At 42.9% G+C, this 17,338-nt stretch overlaps 2 protein-coding genes across 6 annotated transcripts in view; one reads left to right on the top strand and one right to left on the bottom strand.

Annotated features, from left to right (window-relative positions):
- MCF2L2 (MCF.2 cell line derived transforming sequence-like 2) overlaps positions 1–17,338 on the bottom strand; it is a 199,538-nt gene that overhangs the window by 60,422 nt on the left and 121,778 nt on the right. The window lies entirely within an intron of this gene.
- On the top strand, positions 1,023–16,371 carry B3GNT5 (UDP-GlcNAc:betaGal beta-1,3-N-acetylglucosaminyltransferase 5). 5 transcript variants are annotated; one of them, XR_009701347.1, is made up of 4 exons: positions 1,023–1,178; positions 5,081–5,186; positions 14,864–15,015; positions 15,560–15,587. XR_009701347.1 is itself a non-coding variant. In XM_061194437.1 (4 exons), exon 4 carries the CDS (start codon positions 15,160–15,162, stop codon positions 16,303–16,305), a length of 1,146 nt encoding a protein of 381 aa, XP_061050420.1. In that variant the 5' UTR covers positions 2,408–2,490; positions 3,234–3,394; positions 5,081–5,186; positions 14,864–15,159; the 3' UTR covers positions 16,306–16,371. The 5 variants fall into 5 exon arrangements, 4 of the variants coding, with proteins under 4 accessions (XP_061050418.1, XP_061050421.1, XP_061050420.1 ...); XM_061194437.1 differs by lacking the exon at positions 1,023–1,178 and adding exons at positions 2,408–2,490; positions 3,234–3,394 and having other exon boundaries at positions 14,864–16,371; XM_061194435.1 differs by having other exon boundaries at positions 14,864–16,371.

The raw sequence follows: 17,338 nt of genomic DNA, 5'->3' as shown, positions 1-17,338 counted from the left end.
ATTGAACATTTGTACATAAATACAACATACACATATGATACCTGGCGGGGGGGAGGGAATGTCTGTGGGTTTACTTACCATCAGGGTTTTATTTTGCATAGGTAAAGGGAGGTGATTTGCACTGCACTAACAATAAATTAGCTTATGTATGGGTCACTGTCAGTGATTCCCTTACAAATCACATTACCTAAATATTTCTATCTGTGGTCTGACATGCCACGTGGTCTGAGTTGATAATAGCAGTACCGAGCCATGCTCTCTACAGGTAATATATGAAAGAAAATAACTGCATGGTTGAAAATATGCTAAGGAGCTTAAAGAAAGCAATTACAAAACCTCTTAAAAATCTAGTTAGAAATAACATGTACAATGTTGTATTTACAGTTTCAAACTTATTCAGTAATCTACTTTTAAGTCATTACCTGTCATTCCTTTTACAATAACAAATCCAAAGCTTTTATTTTACTGAAGTAATGGGTTAATCTTTTGTTTTCTGTCATGTTCTCAAATATATACAATTACAAAGTCGTTCAAAATATCACCTCTGTTAAATGATAATATTTGTTCTATGAGGATGCTAGAACAATATTTGGAGAACAAAAAACCAAACCCATGAAGGATTTATTTATCATCTCTTCCATTCAGTGGACATTTATGTTCTCCTGATTTTGTCTATTATATGTATTAAGTATTTTGAATGGGAAAAACACCTCAAAGAGGACATTCATGCGGATCCTGGCTCACGGTTGATGATCTGACTAAATGATCTCAATTAACTAAAGAGGTGTGGAGAAGCACTTCCTGGAGTTGCCATGCACCGACAGGAATAGACTCGGGCGGGACCCATCACCTTCCCCAACACGCAGGGGTGGCGTCGAAAGGTCAGGCCAGACTGGGCTTCGTCAGTGACGCCAAGAGGGGCAGGAAACGCGACGCGCTGGCCGCGCCCCCACCCTTCGCTGGGAGCCCCTGATTGGGTCCCCCGCAATCTGCCCTCTGCAGCCCGCTCCCCTCCGGGGAAGCGAGCCCAGCCGAGATCCGGCTGCCCAGCCTCTGAGCAAGATTTAAAACGGGCAAGTTTTGTTCCGGAGACCCCCCCGCCACCATGACTTTAGCTTCGCTGCCGGGAGGAGAGCCGACCTGCGATTTGGGACTTTGAGGAGCTGGTCTTGAACTTGGTGAGTTTTGCTTTAAGCTCTCTTTGAAATTAAGCTGGGCTTGAAAGTGGGGCGGGGTGAGTCTCTCCCCACCGTCCCACTGCATTCTTAAAACGAACCGCTGTCGCGAAGCTGTATGCTGCAGATTAGAGTTTCCTTCTTTTGTCACTGAGGCCCCCAGAAGTTCGAGGCGTAAGTGGTGTGACAAGAGATCTTTTAAAGTCTAGCCTGCCCTTAGACCTCTTGCTCTGAACAGGAAAATAAGGTGCTCAGAGAACTGCAACTCAGTGAAAACTTATCTCCCGCAGATGAGTAAACCTTTGCATGTTCTGAACGAATGGATCGCCTGTCTAACAAATTCTACCTCCTAATGCAAACTGTACGGAGACCAGTTGTTTCATATGGAATTAATATATGTGATCAATCGTACCATTTTAAAAAATGCTCTGCATCCCACCGCATCCTAGCAGGGGCCCAGGCCCCTGGTGGGTGGAAATGTAGTCTTCTCTTCCGGATCACTAAATGTGGTAAGTTCCAGCCCGCTCGGCGGGGATAAATCTCAACTCCCCGCCTGGTTTGTTCTTTGTGAGGGGAGACTGACTCCCTCGGTCCGCAGCGGAGGGCTCCGGACCGCCCGGCCTCCGCCCCGCCCCTGCCCGGCCTGGCCGCCTCGCCGCGCCGCGCCGCGCCTCTCCGCAGGAGCAATTCCCGGGCTACAGGAGCGGAGACTCGGAGTCTGTTCCGCCTCCTCGGCGAGGTCTCCAGGGCCGAGAGGGGAAGAGAGTCGCGAGGAGGTGAAGGCACGCGCGTTCGCACGGTGGCTCAGGTTGGAATGCGCGCTGGGGTCGGGGAGGCACGGCTGGAGCAGACACTGGTCCGGAGCGCGCCCGGCCCGGCGTCGGGAAGCTGGGACCGCCCTACCGGCCGCGGGTCAGGGCTGCCCGCCGCCCGGGAGCGCGGTGGGGAAGGAGGCGCGTTCCCTCTCCGGAGCGCCTTTGTTTGCTCGGGCCTGCGGGCGGGCGTTTGGCGACCGTGACCCTGGGCCGAGCCTCCGCCCAGGTGCAGCAGGTAGGCTGGGGGCCCGGAGCTCCGGCGGGGTGAAGTGTCCCGGGGCCGGGCGGGTCCCCTTTCCTCGGAGCTCCCGCAAGGCGGCTGCCGCGCCGCGATGCCGAAACCGGCCGGAGCCGGGAGGAGAACAGCGAGCCCTGCGGGCCTCCGTTTCCGGCTGGTGGCCCCCAACCTTGTAGCCACAGCTAGGCTGCAGCGGTGACTTCGGGTAGAAATGCTGTGTCGTGTTGGGAGTTGGGAAACCGCCAGACTAGGGAAGCTTTCGGTGAGTTACTGGCTGGGGAAATGGAGACAAGGAAGTAGGCAGGCGGGGAAACTGGAAAAAGAGACCTCTTTCTAAGTGGGGAGGTCTTTGCCACGCTTTCCTTTGACTCTGCTGAATTTTATTTTGCATCCTGAAGTGACAGAGTCAGTTGCTTACTCAGATACCACTTACGTAGGTCCAGAGTAGGAACTTTTCATCCGACTCTGACTACACACCTTATATTTTTCTTTCCCAGTGTTGGGTTTCAGAGGTTATGGGTCATGTTAAAGGGACACCAAAGTTGTAATCGCTCCGTGGCTGGTGGTGGCTTGGAGCTAACATTTAGGGTAATTCTCTGATGCAAGTACATCCATTAGAACTGGATTTGTTCCTCTGTGCCTTTATTTTGGGAAACTTTGCCTGGTCCCTATGGGGGAAGGGAGAAGGGTGTGAGAAGCTGAAACTGACCCAGAAAAGGATGATTGAAGGTAGTTGTATTCAGTGGTGGCGCTGAAAAGATCCCATCCTGAACTTTCTGAAAGGGGGATTGGTGATTAGCACCTGAGGTTTTAACTTTCTCAAAAGAAACTTATGGTAGATTTTATATCCTGTGACAGGGCGGGGGAGAGGGGGGAGCTGCTTTTTGGAGTCAACTCTTTTTTTTTAAAGAAGATAAATTCAATACCTGAGATGTTTCCATTAAATACTTTAAATGATTCTCCCCTTTCCCTCTCCTTCTCTCTCTCCCAACCCCTCTCCCACAGGCAGTCTCCTTGAGTGTTTACTGAGCACCCTCTGAGGAAGAGGGTGACTCAGTCTGACTAACCTCAGCCCTCCAGGTGCTCACTGTGACACCTGAAGATGGGAAAGAGTGTTGTGACAGGGAGAGTTCAAGCTGAAGCTCAGAGAGGCTGTTTCTGACGAAGTGAGAAATGAGGGATGCTTAGGAGGCATAAATGATATTGCACACAATGCTTTGACCACACACACATACACACACCCATGCACAAACACAAACCATCAGAAGGTGGAGAAGAGTTTTCAACATAAAGTGCAGGCTTTAGCAAGGAAAAATGTCACATTATATTTCATTAAAATAGAGATCAAATTTCCCTTTTATAAAAGACTGATTCAAATGAGATTGTAAGAAAAGGAAATAACTTTCAAATTCTCAAATATAGAACAGCTTGAATAATAACTCATGGGTTTTGAAATGGGTCATCTTTTAAAATGGGTCACTTTGGCTAGAACCATTGTACTCGGTGACTTTCAAATTGTCAAGGTAGAGTTCTTTCTGAGGACCAACTGCACTAGAGTCTACCTAACAGAACACGGGATGTGGTAGAAAGAAACTGGGAAAAATTCAGAAGGAAATGATTTCTTCTCAAAGTATCAAAATGTATCCTGTCTTTCTGGAATGTTATATATACTCAATTGAATAAATCTTAGCTTTGCATTTTATGGCACATTATAACTTTTTGGGAATATTTCCATAGCCATTATTTTATTCCATTGTGGAATAATCTTGTGAGGAGATGTATACATTGTATCTATGTTCCAGAAATTGAGGAACAGCAAATTATTACAAGAGCCCTGCTATTAGATATAGAATCTCTGCCAGCAAAGATTTAGCCAGAACAGTGTAAATCTAGAATATTTTTCTTACAGTTTGCGTATATAAAAGAGATATAAGAATTCATATTTAAAGATAAGCAACTTGATCAGGTGAGATGTAAACTTTGAATAAACAAAAGTGATTTTTTTTTTGCATTTTAATGCTAGAAATTCAGAGGCTGGCTTTGACCAGTAACTTATTTATCTTCCATAGTGAACGTTTTAACACTAGAAGCCAGTTTTTTGTTTTTTTTTTTAACAGAAAGGAATGTTCTACCAAGTCTGCAGGCAATAAGCCCCCTAAATTCCAAGTTCAGAGCACTATTACCAAGCTTAAGATTCCCTGAAATTTCATATTTTGTCTCTTTTATTCCTTTTCTACAACTCTTTTGACAACTTTTTGGTTGTGCTCTAAGCAAAGTAAGTTAAAAAGTTGACTCAACTCAGGTTTCCCTCTCCATAATTTACACGGCCTTACTTTTAGCTGTGTCATTTGAAATGTATTTTTAAGTGCTTGTGGGAACAATATTGTTCTTTCCTGTCAAGCATAATGGAAGACCATGTTCAGTCAATTAGGAATGATACCTCTGTTCTCAGTCACAACAGTATTTGAGATGTATTAGTGGCCCTTAGCAATCAGATCAGTATTTCAAAAAACTCATATCTAATAAATATTTTTGAGAAGAATATTAAGAGTATAGCTCATCACTTTGAAAGGAAAATAACCCATAAAGAATATCAGCCATCTATTAACTAAACCATCATGGTAAAGATGCATCAACAATTTCTAGAGAAAGGAAATTAGCATATATCAAACCCCTGATCTGGACCACATTTTGTCAATAAATCTTCTCAAATGATCCTCAGAAAACACTGTTGGTACAAGGTTTAGAGACAAATCAAGCTCATGTGATTAGTAAATGGAAGCAGCAGAATATAAATTACTTTTGTTCACATTCTAAAACTCTTGATTTTTCTACTCTCTTGCCCCCATCAGGTCCAGATTCAAGGTTGCACCGGAACATTTTCTTACTCTGTTAGGGGATCTACACTGGAAACATCTCTGAAGCCCTCTCAGCATCCCGTCTGTGGCCTACTACACAGTATGTGATAAATTAATATTTGCTGAATGAATTAAATGTAGGTATTACCTACTTTCAGGGCTGTGCAGCATAATGCCTGGGATAGGGCAGGTGCTTAAATGGTAGTTAACTTATAATAAATGTTGATCAGCTGAGACAGAAATGTGTTATAAATATCTCTTATGTTTTAGACCTTTACTTTTTATACTCTGAACCCACAATCAAATGTGTCCAGAACGGGACATATGAACTGCCATTGGACAACAAGCTAATGTGCATAGCTTACATAACAGGTTTATACCAGGTTATATTGTCACCCTATTTTGAAATCACTATTTTTCATATCATAATTTGACCTCAGCTGTGTACGACTCCTCTCCTTTTATCTCATCCAATACTTATTCATTGAATACTTGCTTAAAACATCCTGAGTCCTATATGTTTTACTCTCTTCTCCTTTCCTCCTTCTTACTTTTTTCTTTACCCCCTTCTACCATTTTGAATCTCCACCCTTAAATTCCCCAGTCTTCCTTGTGCAGAAAAGACTTTATGTACCCAAAGGACCCAGACTTACATGGTCACTTTTGCCCATTGTCTAGTGCTACTGAGATCAAGAAAAGGAAGGAGGGAAACTTGAGATGGAAGGTTAGGAAAAGGGTATGTTACAAAGAAAATAAGAACAAGCTCTGGCGAAATGCAGGTGGTAGCAAAACATAAATGACTCCAAACTTTAGACAGTGAAGGAAATCTTTTGCCCTCTTGGGTTGCTTCTCTTGGTTCTGCCCTACCTGCTTCCCTGTCCTCCCATCCTGCTGGGAGCTCCAGGAAGAGCAGCTGTGCCAGTGCCAGGAAAGGCAGGTGAGGAGCTCAGGGACAGGGCTGTAACTGATCAGCTGCTTCTGAGCTGCCACAGGGTCTGGAATTTATGGAGGTTACATGGTTAACCCCATGTCTCAGTGCCTCAGTTTCTTCTTCTGCAAAATGGGGAGATAATTTCTCCCTCATAGGTTGTTGTGAGACTTAAAGAGTTACTATATATGTAAAGCATTCTGAACAGAGCCTGGTGCACAGTAAACACACCAAGTTAGTAACTGTTGCTAGACTGGGCATAAGGAGAAGTTTGTTCCTTAAGTAGGCAAGAACAAAACTGTTAAGAATTGTATTTAAAGAGCAAGCAGCCCTGTCAACCCAAACAAATATGCCTCAAGAATGAATACAGAAGGCCAAGCTTAGAAAAGCAAGTGCTTGACCTTTCTGAGACCCTCTTTATATTTCAGCTTTTTTGTTTGTTTCAAATTCTGTATAATCAAACTGGTTACTGGGAAATTTTAGCAACTTTTAATATAATTCCTCTGAAATATAATATACTCTATAATCCCTCTGTCACCAGTTTCCTTAGTGCTTATCTTTACTTAGAGCCTGTCTTTACTTGTTTGGTCATTTTGTATTTCCCTGTCTTTATTTTTCCCATAACCAGCAAACAGAAATCGACACCCATGTTTAACTTAAAGAAACATAAAACTTAGTTTACATAAGTGGGGAGCAATACATTTTATAACCAGCTTTTCCCACTGTCCCATATCCATGCTTGCAGAGTTGAAATTTAAAGTCTTTGGACTAACACTGGATCAAGAACTAACTCTAAAAATGTATTCTTTGTGGAGGGATAACAATTCCAAATGGCTTGTAATCTCTGCCCATGGCTTGAGCTAAAGTTTCATAGCTAGTCACAGCCACAAAACACCTAAAGACAGCTGTTGAGTGGAATTTGTCCTCTTTTACAGCCTTATATTGGAAATTTGATTAAAGAATAAGATATAATTGAGAGAATATCTAATTTTTCCCACTTAAAATGTGAGTTGTAAATTCACATTTCAGGTTGCTTCCTTCCTTCTTGAGCAAATAGAAGGGGAAATAGTGCTAAACAGTAACCAGTTGTGTTTCTCAGCACCAATTACTACAACTAATTTACTAAGAAAAAAATCTATGAAGATCAAATTATAGCCTTTCCAGTAAATTCAGGGCTTTTTATTCCTGATTTCTTTAACATGGCAGTTTGGCTCCTGAGGATTGATTCTAGCTATATTTAATAGGGAAAAGATGATCAGAACAAGCCAGGAAAAAAAATACTTGGAATGTAGAACAAAATGCAACATAAAGATGGGAGAGAAAATGTTCTCTTTCTTTCCTTTGAGTTATATCTGGAAAGGAACCAAAAATTGTGTCTCACATGGGACTTTAAGTCATGAAAGCTTAAGCGTAAAAGTATCAAGTATTGAGGCTTTTTAAAAAAAATCTGTGACTTACTGGAGGAGCATCATTAGTCTGTAGTCATCCTTTTATCACTTTAATATTTTGTGCCCCAAACGACTGCCTCACTTGCCTCTCCCTTACCCTCCCCTGACAGTGGTCAGGGTGCTTTATAGAGGGAATGGAGAGGGCTGGCCAGCCTGGGGAATTCCTGAAGAGGAAGCACATGTGGGATGAGATGGTGAGAATGTGTGTGATGTCTTTTCCTTTCTCTATGAGGCAGGAGGGGAAGTCATCAGCTAAGAGGAGGAGGACAGGCCTTGGGAGAGGGGGAACGATGTAGCATGGCTGGTGAAGAGCCTGGGAGAGGGAGAAGGTCCAGGACAAGTGGAGGACGGCCACACAGCCTTGAGTACTCTGCCCACAGCTGGATATCGCCATTTGTGGTGATGCTGTCTGCCTGGTGCGTTATGTTTCTCCAGCAGCCCGCAGGTGTTGTAGAGAAGACAGGAATGACCCAAGGTCTGGGGTTGCTGGGGTGGAAGGCCAGGAACCAGGGAGAGGAGGGCAAAGGTGCCAGGTGATCCTGCATCTGAGACAGGGAGGCAGGTAGAAGAAAGATCAGGAGATGGCTGGCTGGACCCGGGGTGTTAGGGGGCAGGCGGGGGGCACAGAGGATTCCAGATGAATATTTAGAGGTTGTGGCTGAAGAGAGAGTGGACTGGAATTTGAAATTTCAGAAGAAATGCAGTTCTAAGTGAAGCCACATAAATGACTTTCTTGCTGGTAAGTTGTCTTGAGTGTGTGGGAAGTAACGTGAACCAAATGGCACCTACACCATAAAACAAGGGTTCCTTAGGCTTCTGAGGGTTGTATGTCTACTGAGTAAGATGTAGAAATATAGTTTCCCCAAGATTGGATGTTGTTAATATATTACAATGATGGCCAGAAACAGTGGTCAAGAAACAAAGAAGTGGACACAAAAATATATGCATTTTTGAATTCAAACCCACTGGTTTCTCTAGTTAACATTACTCAGCCTTCAGGTCTAGATTCAGTGCTGCTTCTCCTCCTGGAAGATGCCGTCCCTAACTCCACCCAACCCCACCTTGAGAGCCCACTGTGCTCTCAGCACAGCTCTCACTGTTTGCTCCACGTCTGTCTTCCCTTTCGAGCGCCAGGACTAGCCTTTACGTCCTGCCTTCCGACTGTCTCCATCTTAATTTTCTTTGTTACCCCATCTTAATTTTCTGATGAACCAGCCCTTTAAGATAGTTCCTGTTTCTTTGACTCCTCCCTCTTCTCCTTCCCCAGAGTTTACTGTTCCAGGCCTCTGCTCAGCTCCCCCACTGGAGAGCTCACCCATGTTCATAGCCTCCATCGTCTTTACACGCAGGGTGCCCACCGGACCTTCAGTCCTGTCTGCCTCCAGGCTCAGATTACCTACTGGACTTCTCTACCTGCTGTCTCTCCAACATCTCAGTCAACACAGCCTAAAACCAAACATGTCCCCTCCTCACTCCTAACTCAGGAGACCAGTTTTCCCTCTTTTGTCAGGAATGCTTGAAACTAGGTTTCTCTCCTCTCCTTTACTCCTTTACTTGTCACTCATCACGTACCACTGGGGTTTTGTTTTTCTTGAGAGGGTCTTCTTTATTCCTTCCTTCCCTCCCCACTTCTACCATCCTAGACTAGACCCTCCTTTCCTCATTCTGCTTCAGTACGAGGCCCTGATATAACCAGTGTCCGATCTCCAGGCATCCTGCATCCATCCTGCGTACCATTGCCAGATTTTTGCATAAAGTTTAATAAATATTGACAAGGTAGTTATCACTAAAAACAAAAAGGGAAACTTCTGGGACTTGCTGCCCTGGGCACTCACTGGCTTCTCTGCCTTATTTTCAAGGTTCTCCATAAGTACAACCCAACCTCCTGCTTTCAAACACATGCCTGTTTCTCAAATATTTGCCATATTGTTCCTTTCCTTTCTTGCCTGAAACAGACTGCTTGTCCTTCTGCAGCCACCTAAATCCTGTTCATCCTCAGGCCCTTCTGATCCAACTGTCACCGATCTCTACTCCTGGGGACACTCCTATTGTGCCTGGAGTTGGTATGACTCAGATTAGTGCCAACACACTGTCTGTACCTTACTGTGACATCCCCGTTGTTGTCTGGGGGAACTGTGTTTTCACATGGGCACCATGAGTCTTGTCTCAACTAGATTGTAGGTGCTTTCAGAGCAGAGACGAGAAAATACGACCTCATGACTCCCACTGTGCCTGGCATATTTCCATAGCAAATACTCACACACTTATAGGATTAATTGAAACACTGGACACTGAGATTGTTTAACTTGAACTTAAAATGCCAACCTCATCATCTTGATTAAAATGTCAAAATTTACAGCAGATTTTGTGTAATATTTTAGGATCACAAAAGTAGACTCAACAAAGAAATGGGTTGACAGCAGGAGTGAAGTAGAAAAAAATCAGGGTTCATTTTGGGAAACTTGTAGCCTCTAGATGCACTAATTATTTTTGTTTTTGTTCTTTTTAATCAGAAAAGTTTAAAGAGCTCTCTCGTGAAGAAATATTCTTGAGTGGCTGAGGGGCACAGCTCCCACACTGAAAAGTATTTGGGGTGGGGTCTGCTACCTTCTTTTCTGATGTTCCTACTCAACTTCTGTTCTTATTCTTCTGACTACTTCTATTAGGAAAGAGAATACTAAGAATATCTGTTGCTTCTCAATCCAGATAGAAGCAAACCCAAGTTATATTCCAAATATTTGCATATTTTCCTCTAACCAGCTCTTTGTCCTGTTCTCTCAGCAGGCTCTGAAGTCATCTATAATTTTTATATCCCCTCCGTAACAATACTTTGATCCTTGCCCCCAGCTTGCAGATTAAGTCACCACAGCAGAGTGCAGTGAGGGGTGCCCAAGGTTATACAATAAATCTGGCCCCAAACCGGGTAGCCTTGGTTCCAACCTGTTGATTGGTCACCCAGCCGCAGTGCAGGCACAAAGGAAGCTGCACCCACAGCATTCTGTTGTGGATGGTTGCTGAGCTCACATTCATTATTGGGATTGCTTTGTTTCCTGTTAGGCCTAGCATTTTCTTTCTCCAGGTCAGGCAGGCCTGTGGGCTTCTCTATAGCCCCCAACCCAGCACTTTGAATACAGAAGCTAGAGGATATGCTTTAGAGAAGCTTTATGACTGTGTGAACCAGAGGGTGGGCCTTGATTGCCTGTGTGTGGTCTCCATCAGCAAAGCCAGGGCTGGGGCAATGTTATTTAGTTGTAACAAATGAATTTAGACCATGGAGGTGTTTTTGCTTTTGGTTGGAAAAGGCCGCGCTAGTGACTAAGTTCACTTTGGAGGAGTTAGGGTGTTCTTTTGTTATAAGAGAAGCTGGGTCCTCTTAAGGAGCTGTTTACCGTTCCTAGGTCTTCCCCTCATCACATCAACACTATCGGGGAGACTTGGTTATGACTGATGTAAACAGTGGCTCCAACAATTCAAGCAGCTGCGGGTGGAGAAACCGTGTCTTAGAACTTCACACACTGTGCTGAGCTTAAAGAGGTAGCGTGGGTTGTTGGCTTTGTGACAAGTTCTTTGTCATTTTTAAGAAAACAGTTGTGACTCTTAGAGGCCAACTGGGAACAATTGAAGAAATGTAGGAAAATGAGGTAAATACATACATGGCGGGGTAGGGAGGGGATAAAACGAATGTTATGGGCTGGCTGCTTGGCTGTAGTAGCAATGTTAGCAGCAACGCTCCACCCGGATGAGTAATAGACCCCATTCACGGGAGAGAGACTAGGGCCCCTGTGAGCGCAGTGTGCGAGTGGGTGCTGGCGGAGTTGGGCTGGTGGGCTGATGGTCTAGCAAGAAGCTCCGGGTTGTAAACAACTGTGAATAGGTGCAAAGCAAGCTGCCCTTGGAACATACTACTGACTGCAGCTGCTCAGAAATGGGAAGCTAGTTTTGCCTGTGGTTCCAAAGGTTACTCTCCTCTTTGTTTCCTTCCCAGGGTCTCTTGGAGTAGAAACAGCAGATTAGTTTCAATTGAGGATTTTCTTAGAATTCTTAAACACTTATGCTGTCTTAAAATCTGCCATTAGGGATTCCCTGTTACTTCGCATTAAGCCTCCAGTTCCTTCAGTATGTATCGTGGAAGAAGCAGAAGGGGGTTTTGGCCTTCAGAGATGGACCTTATCTAAGTGAGCACTGTTAAGACAGAGAGGAAGTGCCCCACTCCCCCCAAGCCAGTGAAAGTGATTGTGCAAAGTATAGGCAGATGCCATCATCAGAAATGGATGCTTCCTGCTGTCCTTCACCCTACCCTAGAGCGTTCCGTCCGCCATGACCAGCCAAACTAAGGGGGAAATTACCAACGTTGATCTAGCCCTTAGAATAGTATTCCTCACCTTTTTTGACAGCAAAGCACAATAAAAATGCATTTTACTTTACAACCCTAAAGGTATATACACACAACACTTAAAGTTTCACAAAACAATACTTATACTTACTACTTTCAATGCACTCTGCCATTCTCTATTCTGTTCTTCCTTTTTCTTTTCTTTCTTTCTTTCTTTTTTTTTTTAAAGCTGTTTGTGGCTTCCTCAGTGGTGCTAACAGTTTAAAAATCTCTACCCTTGGGGATAAGACATTACCTGTGCTGATTATCTCTAGACAAAGTCTCACTGAGGCTTGGTTCTAATCTCCTGTCCTCCTTGGACTTTTCGCATGCTTGGCTTTTGCAGTTATCACCCTCATGTGGAGCAATCCTGGGGGGATGTGAAAAGCCTGAAGTCAAGAAGGAATTCCCACAGCCCAGGTTAGGCCGGTACTGCCTGGTGCTCTCAGTGTGTGCAACTGGTTTTTTATCAGGGGCAAAGGGTAGGGGACTTGAGGATGAGGTCTTTGGGCACAAAAGCAAAGCCCTTGCCCTGGGGCTTGTGATGTGGGCTCAGCTACTCCGCCAGTCTGGACATCCCGGAATCTGCGTTGTCCTTTCCCTGTCAGTCTGTTGAAAGCCCAGGAGACTGATGTGTCAAGCCTGAGGGGAGAGCCTGCTTCTCCAGGCAAAAGGTTGTGTCTTAACTGTGGTAAGCACTGGGGACAGAATCCTCGAGGACGGGTGGTGCTGTCTCCTAGTGGTAGGAGGAAAGGGAGGACATGTGGCAGGCAGTGGTAGCGGGGGCCTCATCTGAGGTGGTACCTGGCTGGGCATCCTGACCCCAGTTCTTCCCAAGTGACCAGCTGTTTGAGTGACAGGTGGCTCCATCCCCAGCATGGTTCTTTGCACCAGCGTTCAGAGAACGCCTACTAGGTATCAGGCACTGACATGGATGCTGAGGTAGGGTATCTACAACAAGGCATCTGTCTCGTGCCTTGGGTCAGAGTTCACAGTGTAATTGGGCAGAGGCAGTTAAATAAAAAATCTCAGTACAAGAAGATGGATGTAAGAAGGTGTTGTGGCTACAATAGCCAGGAAGGACATGGAAGCAACCTAAATGTCCATCAATAGATGAGTGGATAAAGGAGATGTTGTACATATATACAATGGAATATTACTCAGCCATAAAAAAGAATGAAATAATGCCATTTGCAGCAACATGGACGGACCTAGAGATTGTCATCCTGAGTGAAGTAAGTCAGACAGAGGAAGACAAATATCATATAATATCACTTACATGTGGAATCTTAAAAAATGGTACAAATGAACTTACTTACAAAACAGAAATGGAGTCACAGATGTAGAAAACAAACTTATGGTTAGCAGGGGGGAAAGGGGGGAGGGATAAATTGGGAGATTGGGATTGATATATACACACTACTATATATAAAATACATGACTAATAAGAACCTTCTGTATAGCACAGGGAACTCTTAGTCAGTACTCTAAGTAATGACCTATATGGGAAAAGAATCTAGAAGAGTGGATATATGTGTATGTATAACTGACTCATTGCTGTACAGCAGAAACTAACACAACATTGTAAATGAACTATACTCCAATAAAAATTTTTGAAAAAAAAGAAGGTGTTATGGCAGTACAGGTAAGAGCAGGGGGCCCAATTCAGACTTCCCAGAGGCGGATGCCTGTAGAATTTAGTTAGGACTAGTAGACTTCCTTTAGCAAGGGGAGTGGGGCTAACAGGCCACAGGACTGCTGGTGCAAAGGCTGGTGTGTGTGAAATAGCAAGGGTGTCTGAGCTTTCAGCCAGTAATTTGGTATTGTCAACTAGTGGAGAGCATCTGAAGGGGTTTCAAGAGCTCAGGTAGTCTCATGGTTAGATCTGAGTTTTAGAAAGGTCACTCTGTGGGGAGGATGGGTTGGCCAGAGATCTTTCAGTCAGCTGTACTGGTCTGGCTGAGAAGTGAAGATGACATGAAAGGGTGAAGAGAGGTTTAGAAGAAGGAATTCACAGGATTAAATAATTAGATATGGAAAAGGAGGGAAAGGAGGACTTTCAGATTTCTGGCACAGACACATGAAGTGCAGTCAGACACAAAGAAAAAATGGAAACAGATTTTAGGGGAGAAGACAGTAGAAATGGCATTTGAGTACCCCTATGTGCAGGTAATTATTATCTATCTACCTTCCTCTATCTATACATCTGTGTATGTTCCCATTTAATCAATCTTCCCATTTAAGACTTCAAATTAAGCAGTGTTATTAGAATTTTTTAGATTTCTGGGTTAGATGCATGATAAAGTACAACGTACAGTAAGTGGCTGAGCCAGCACTGGTGTTCAAACTGCCTGACTACAAAGACAGTGCTTGTTGGTTATAATCCTGTGGCTTCCCAGTTTTGAACATGTTAAATTTGAGGTGCCTGTGGAGTTTCCAAATGGAAAAGTACAGAAAGAAGATGACCGTACAGAAAAGTCACTTTGGTTAGAGAGAGTTTGGACTATGCTTTTGAGAAGCATATCTCAACTCCTTGATTATGAACCTTGATTTGGAAAAAAAAAAAAAATCTTACTCCTATTCCTGCCTTGTCTGGGGCAAGCTTTAATGGTTTTTTACTATTAGGAACTTCCTTTTCATTCAGTATTGTTCCCTGAACTATATAGCTGCTTTCATCCTGACTATATTCCAAGTCAATAGATTCATCGATACACCCATTTGAGAAATTTGAACTTTACGTATATAAGATGATAGACATACTGGATGCTTTTTTTTTTTAAGGTTGAGAAGAGAAAAGGGTCTCTGTATTCTGAATGAGAAGATGGTAGAGAGTGGTTCTTTCCCTTTCCCTGGATTCCCCTGAAAAAATAAACAGCTGTATGCCTCCACTCAACACCAGTTGCCCCATCACCTTTTGTCCATATCAGTCAGGTTACATATTGTTTTTAAGGAGTTAAGAGTAGTCTGTTTCTTTTTGGTAACTCAGTAACCTATTCACTTGTCATTTTTTCTCTTCCTAAATCTAATAGGTTGCACTTAACTTTCACAAAAAGGAGTACACAGAATAGCTGCATAAGGCCAATCCCGAACTTAATGAAGGATGTCAGAGTGGGAGCATTCTGATGTGCCAGTGTCCTCATTCTGCAATGTGTTCCGTTTTCTCCCCTTTCCGAAAAAAAAGGTATTAAAATATTTTGTGAAATAAGAAGCTCCTTTTACATTTTTAATGACCAACATGGACATCTGTTCTACAGAATACAAAGTCCTATGGTCTTGAAGAAGGAAGCACCCATTTAAAACTGACCCTAAATGAAGACAGACCTGAATGGACGTCAGAATGTTTGTTAGTGGCAGGAGAGTAAAAAAATGGCAATTTATTCAGTTATTTGCCACTTGTTTTGTACTAAGCCTCATGTTCTTCTGGATATCGATCGATAACCACATCGTGAGCCATATGAAGTCCTACTCTTACAGATACCTCATAAATAGCTACGACTTTGTGAATGATAGCCTGTCTCTTAAGCACAGCGAGGATGGGGCTCCTCGCTACCAGTACTTGATTAACCATGAGGAGAAGTGTCAAACACAAGACGTCCTGCTCTTACTGTTTGTAAAGACTGCTCCTGAAAACTACAATCGCCGTTCTGCCATTAGGAAAACATGGGGCAATGAGAAGTATGTTCGCTCTCAACTTAACGCCAACATTAAAACTCTGTTTGTCTTAGGAACACCTTCTGACCCACTGACAAGAGAAAGACTTCAAAGAAGACTGGTTTGGGAAGATCAGATGTACAATGATATAATTCAGCAAGACTTTGCTGATTCTTTCTATAATCTTACTCTTAAATTTCTTCTGCAGTTCAGTTGGGCAAATAGCTTTTGTCCACATGCCAAATTCCTTATGACTGCTGATGATGACATATTTATTCACATGCCAAATCTTATTGAATACCTTCAAAGTTTAGAACGAATTGGTGTTCAAGACTTTTGGATTGGTCGTGTTCATCGTGGTGCCCCTCCCGTCAGAGACAAAAGCAGCAAATACTATGTCTCCTATGAAATGTACCAGTGGCCGGCTTACCCTGACTATACTGCAGGAGCCGCCTACGTGATCTCTGGTGATGTAGCTGCCAAAGTCTACGAGGCATCACAGACACTTAACTCTAGTCTTTACATAGACGATGTGTTCATGGGCCTCTGTGCCAATAAAATAGGGATAGTACCACAATACCATGTGTTTTTCTCCGGGGAAGGTAAAACTCCTTATCATCCCTGCATCTATGAAAAAATGATGACATCTCATGGGCATGTAGAAGACCTTCAGGACCTTTGGAAGGATGCCACAGACCCAAGAGTAAAAATGATTTCAAAAGGTTTCTTTGGTCAAATATACTGCAGAATAATTAAGATAGTCCTCCTCTGCAAACTGACCTATGTGGATACGTATCCGTGTAGGGCTGCCTTTGCCTAATAGTACTTGAATGTTGTATGTTTTCACTGTCACTGAGCCAGACGTGGATGAAAAACCTTTAAATGTTTGTCTATACCATAAGTGAAATGAATATGAAGAACAAAGAAATATTTTGAAAGCCCAGTCTATCAGAATGTTTCTTTGATTCTAGAAGCCCTTCAATATAACTTATCTACTTCATTGCCTAAATTCATATCAAGGAATTTATACTTAGACAAGGTTTATGAAAACAAAGCTAAAGGGAATTTCAAGTTCTTAGTACCACGTTGTATATTAGAGGTGTAGAGAAGTTATTAAGGTGCCTAGGTGTTAGAATAACTGCTTTTGGAAAATACCAAGTAAGTGTATAGTACAACATTTCAAAGAAATGGATATATTGTTAGACCAGGTATACAAGTTTATTTTGATTAAAGAGCACTTGATGGAGTTTGTGGGGGCAGGAGAGGATTGGCATCGAAGAAAGTACATGAATCTGGTAAAAGAAAGTTTCCTCTTCTTCAGAGGAGATTTAGGAAAATGTACACAATTTCTTTATAAACTGCCAAATCACTTACTGTCACATCCATGTAGCTATTTTACCTGGATAGTGTTGGAGTCATTTTAAATACATTCATATCTTTTTTTCAAAGTTTAATGTGAAATTTGAGAAGTCATTAGCTCTGCCCTAACTAGTACTTTATTATGGTTCTTTTTGATTATTAGAAAATGACACAAAACACGGACAGTGTCTTACTCATGGGGTCCTTCTCTAGTGAGAAATCATTGTTAATTCCAATATGCTGATTTTAATTTAATGAATTTTTCAACTGGTTTTTAAATATTCAATATGGGTCTGTTTTTAAGGCAGCTATTTGAATGTAGTTTACATAGAGGAATATAATAATGAAGAAGAATTCAAAAGGAAAGATAGAACATTAAAAGCCTCTTTTCTCCATAATTTATAAAATAAAAGTTTTAGTGTCTAAATTGTATTGATTACTAAAATTAGCCCACCCCTCTCCAACAGGGTCTCATAAACCACAGTACTTTGTTC

The sequence above is a fragment of the Eubalaena glacialis genome, chromosome 6 (assembly GCF_028564815.1).
Source record: "Eubalaena glacialis isolate mEubGla1 chromosome 6, mEubGla1.1.hap2.+ XY, whole genome shotgun sequence".
NCBI classification, from domain to species: domain Eukaryota; kingdom Metazoa; phylum Chordata; class Mammalia; order Artiodactyla; family Balaenidae; genus Eubalaena; species Eubalaena glacialis.
This window is presented reverse-complemented; position numbering and strand designations above follow the sequence as displayed.

Excerpts from the sequence above, each read along its gene's own strand:
- B3GNT5 (XM_061194435.1), top strand. The coding sequence starts at position 15,160 with ATGGACGTCAGAATGTTTGTTAGTGGCAGGAGAGTAAAAAAATGGCAA.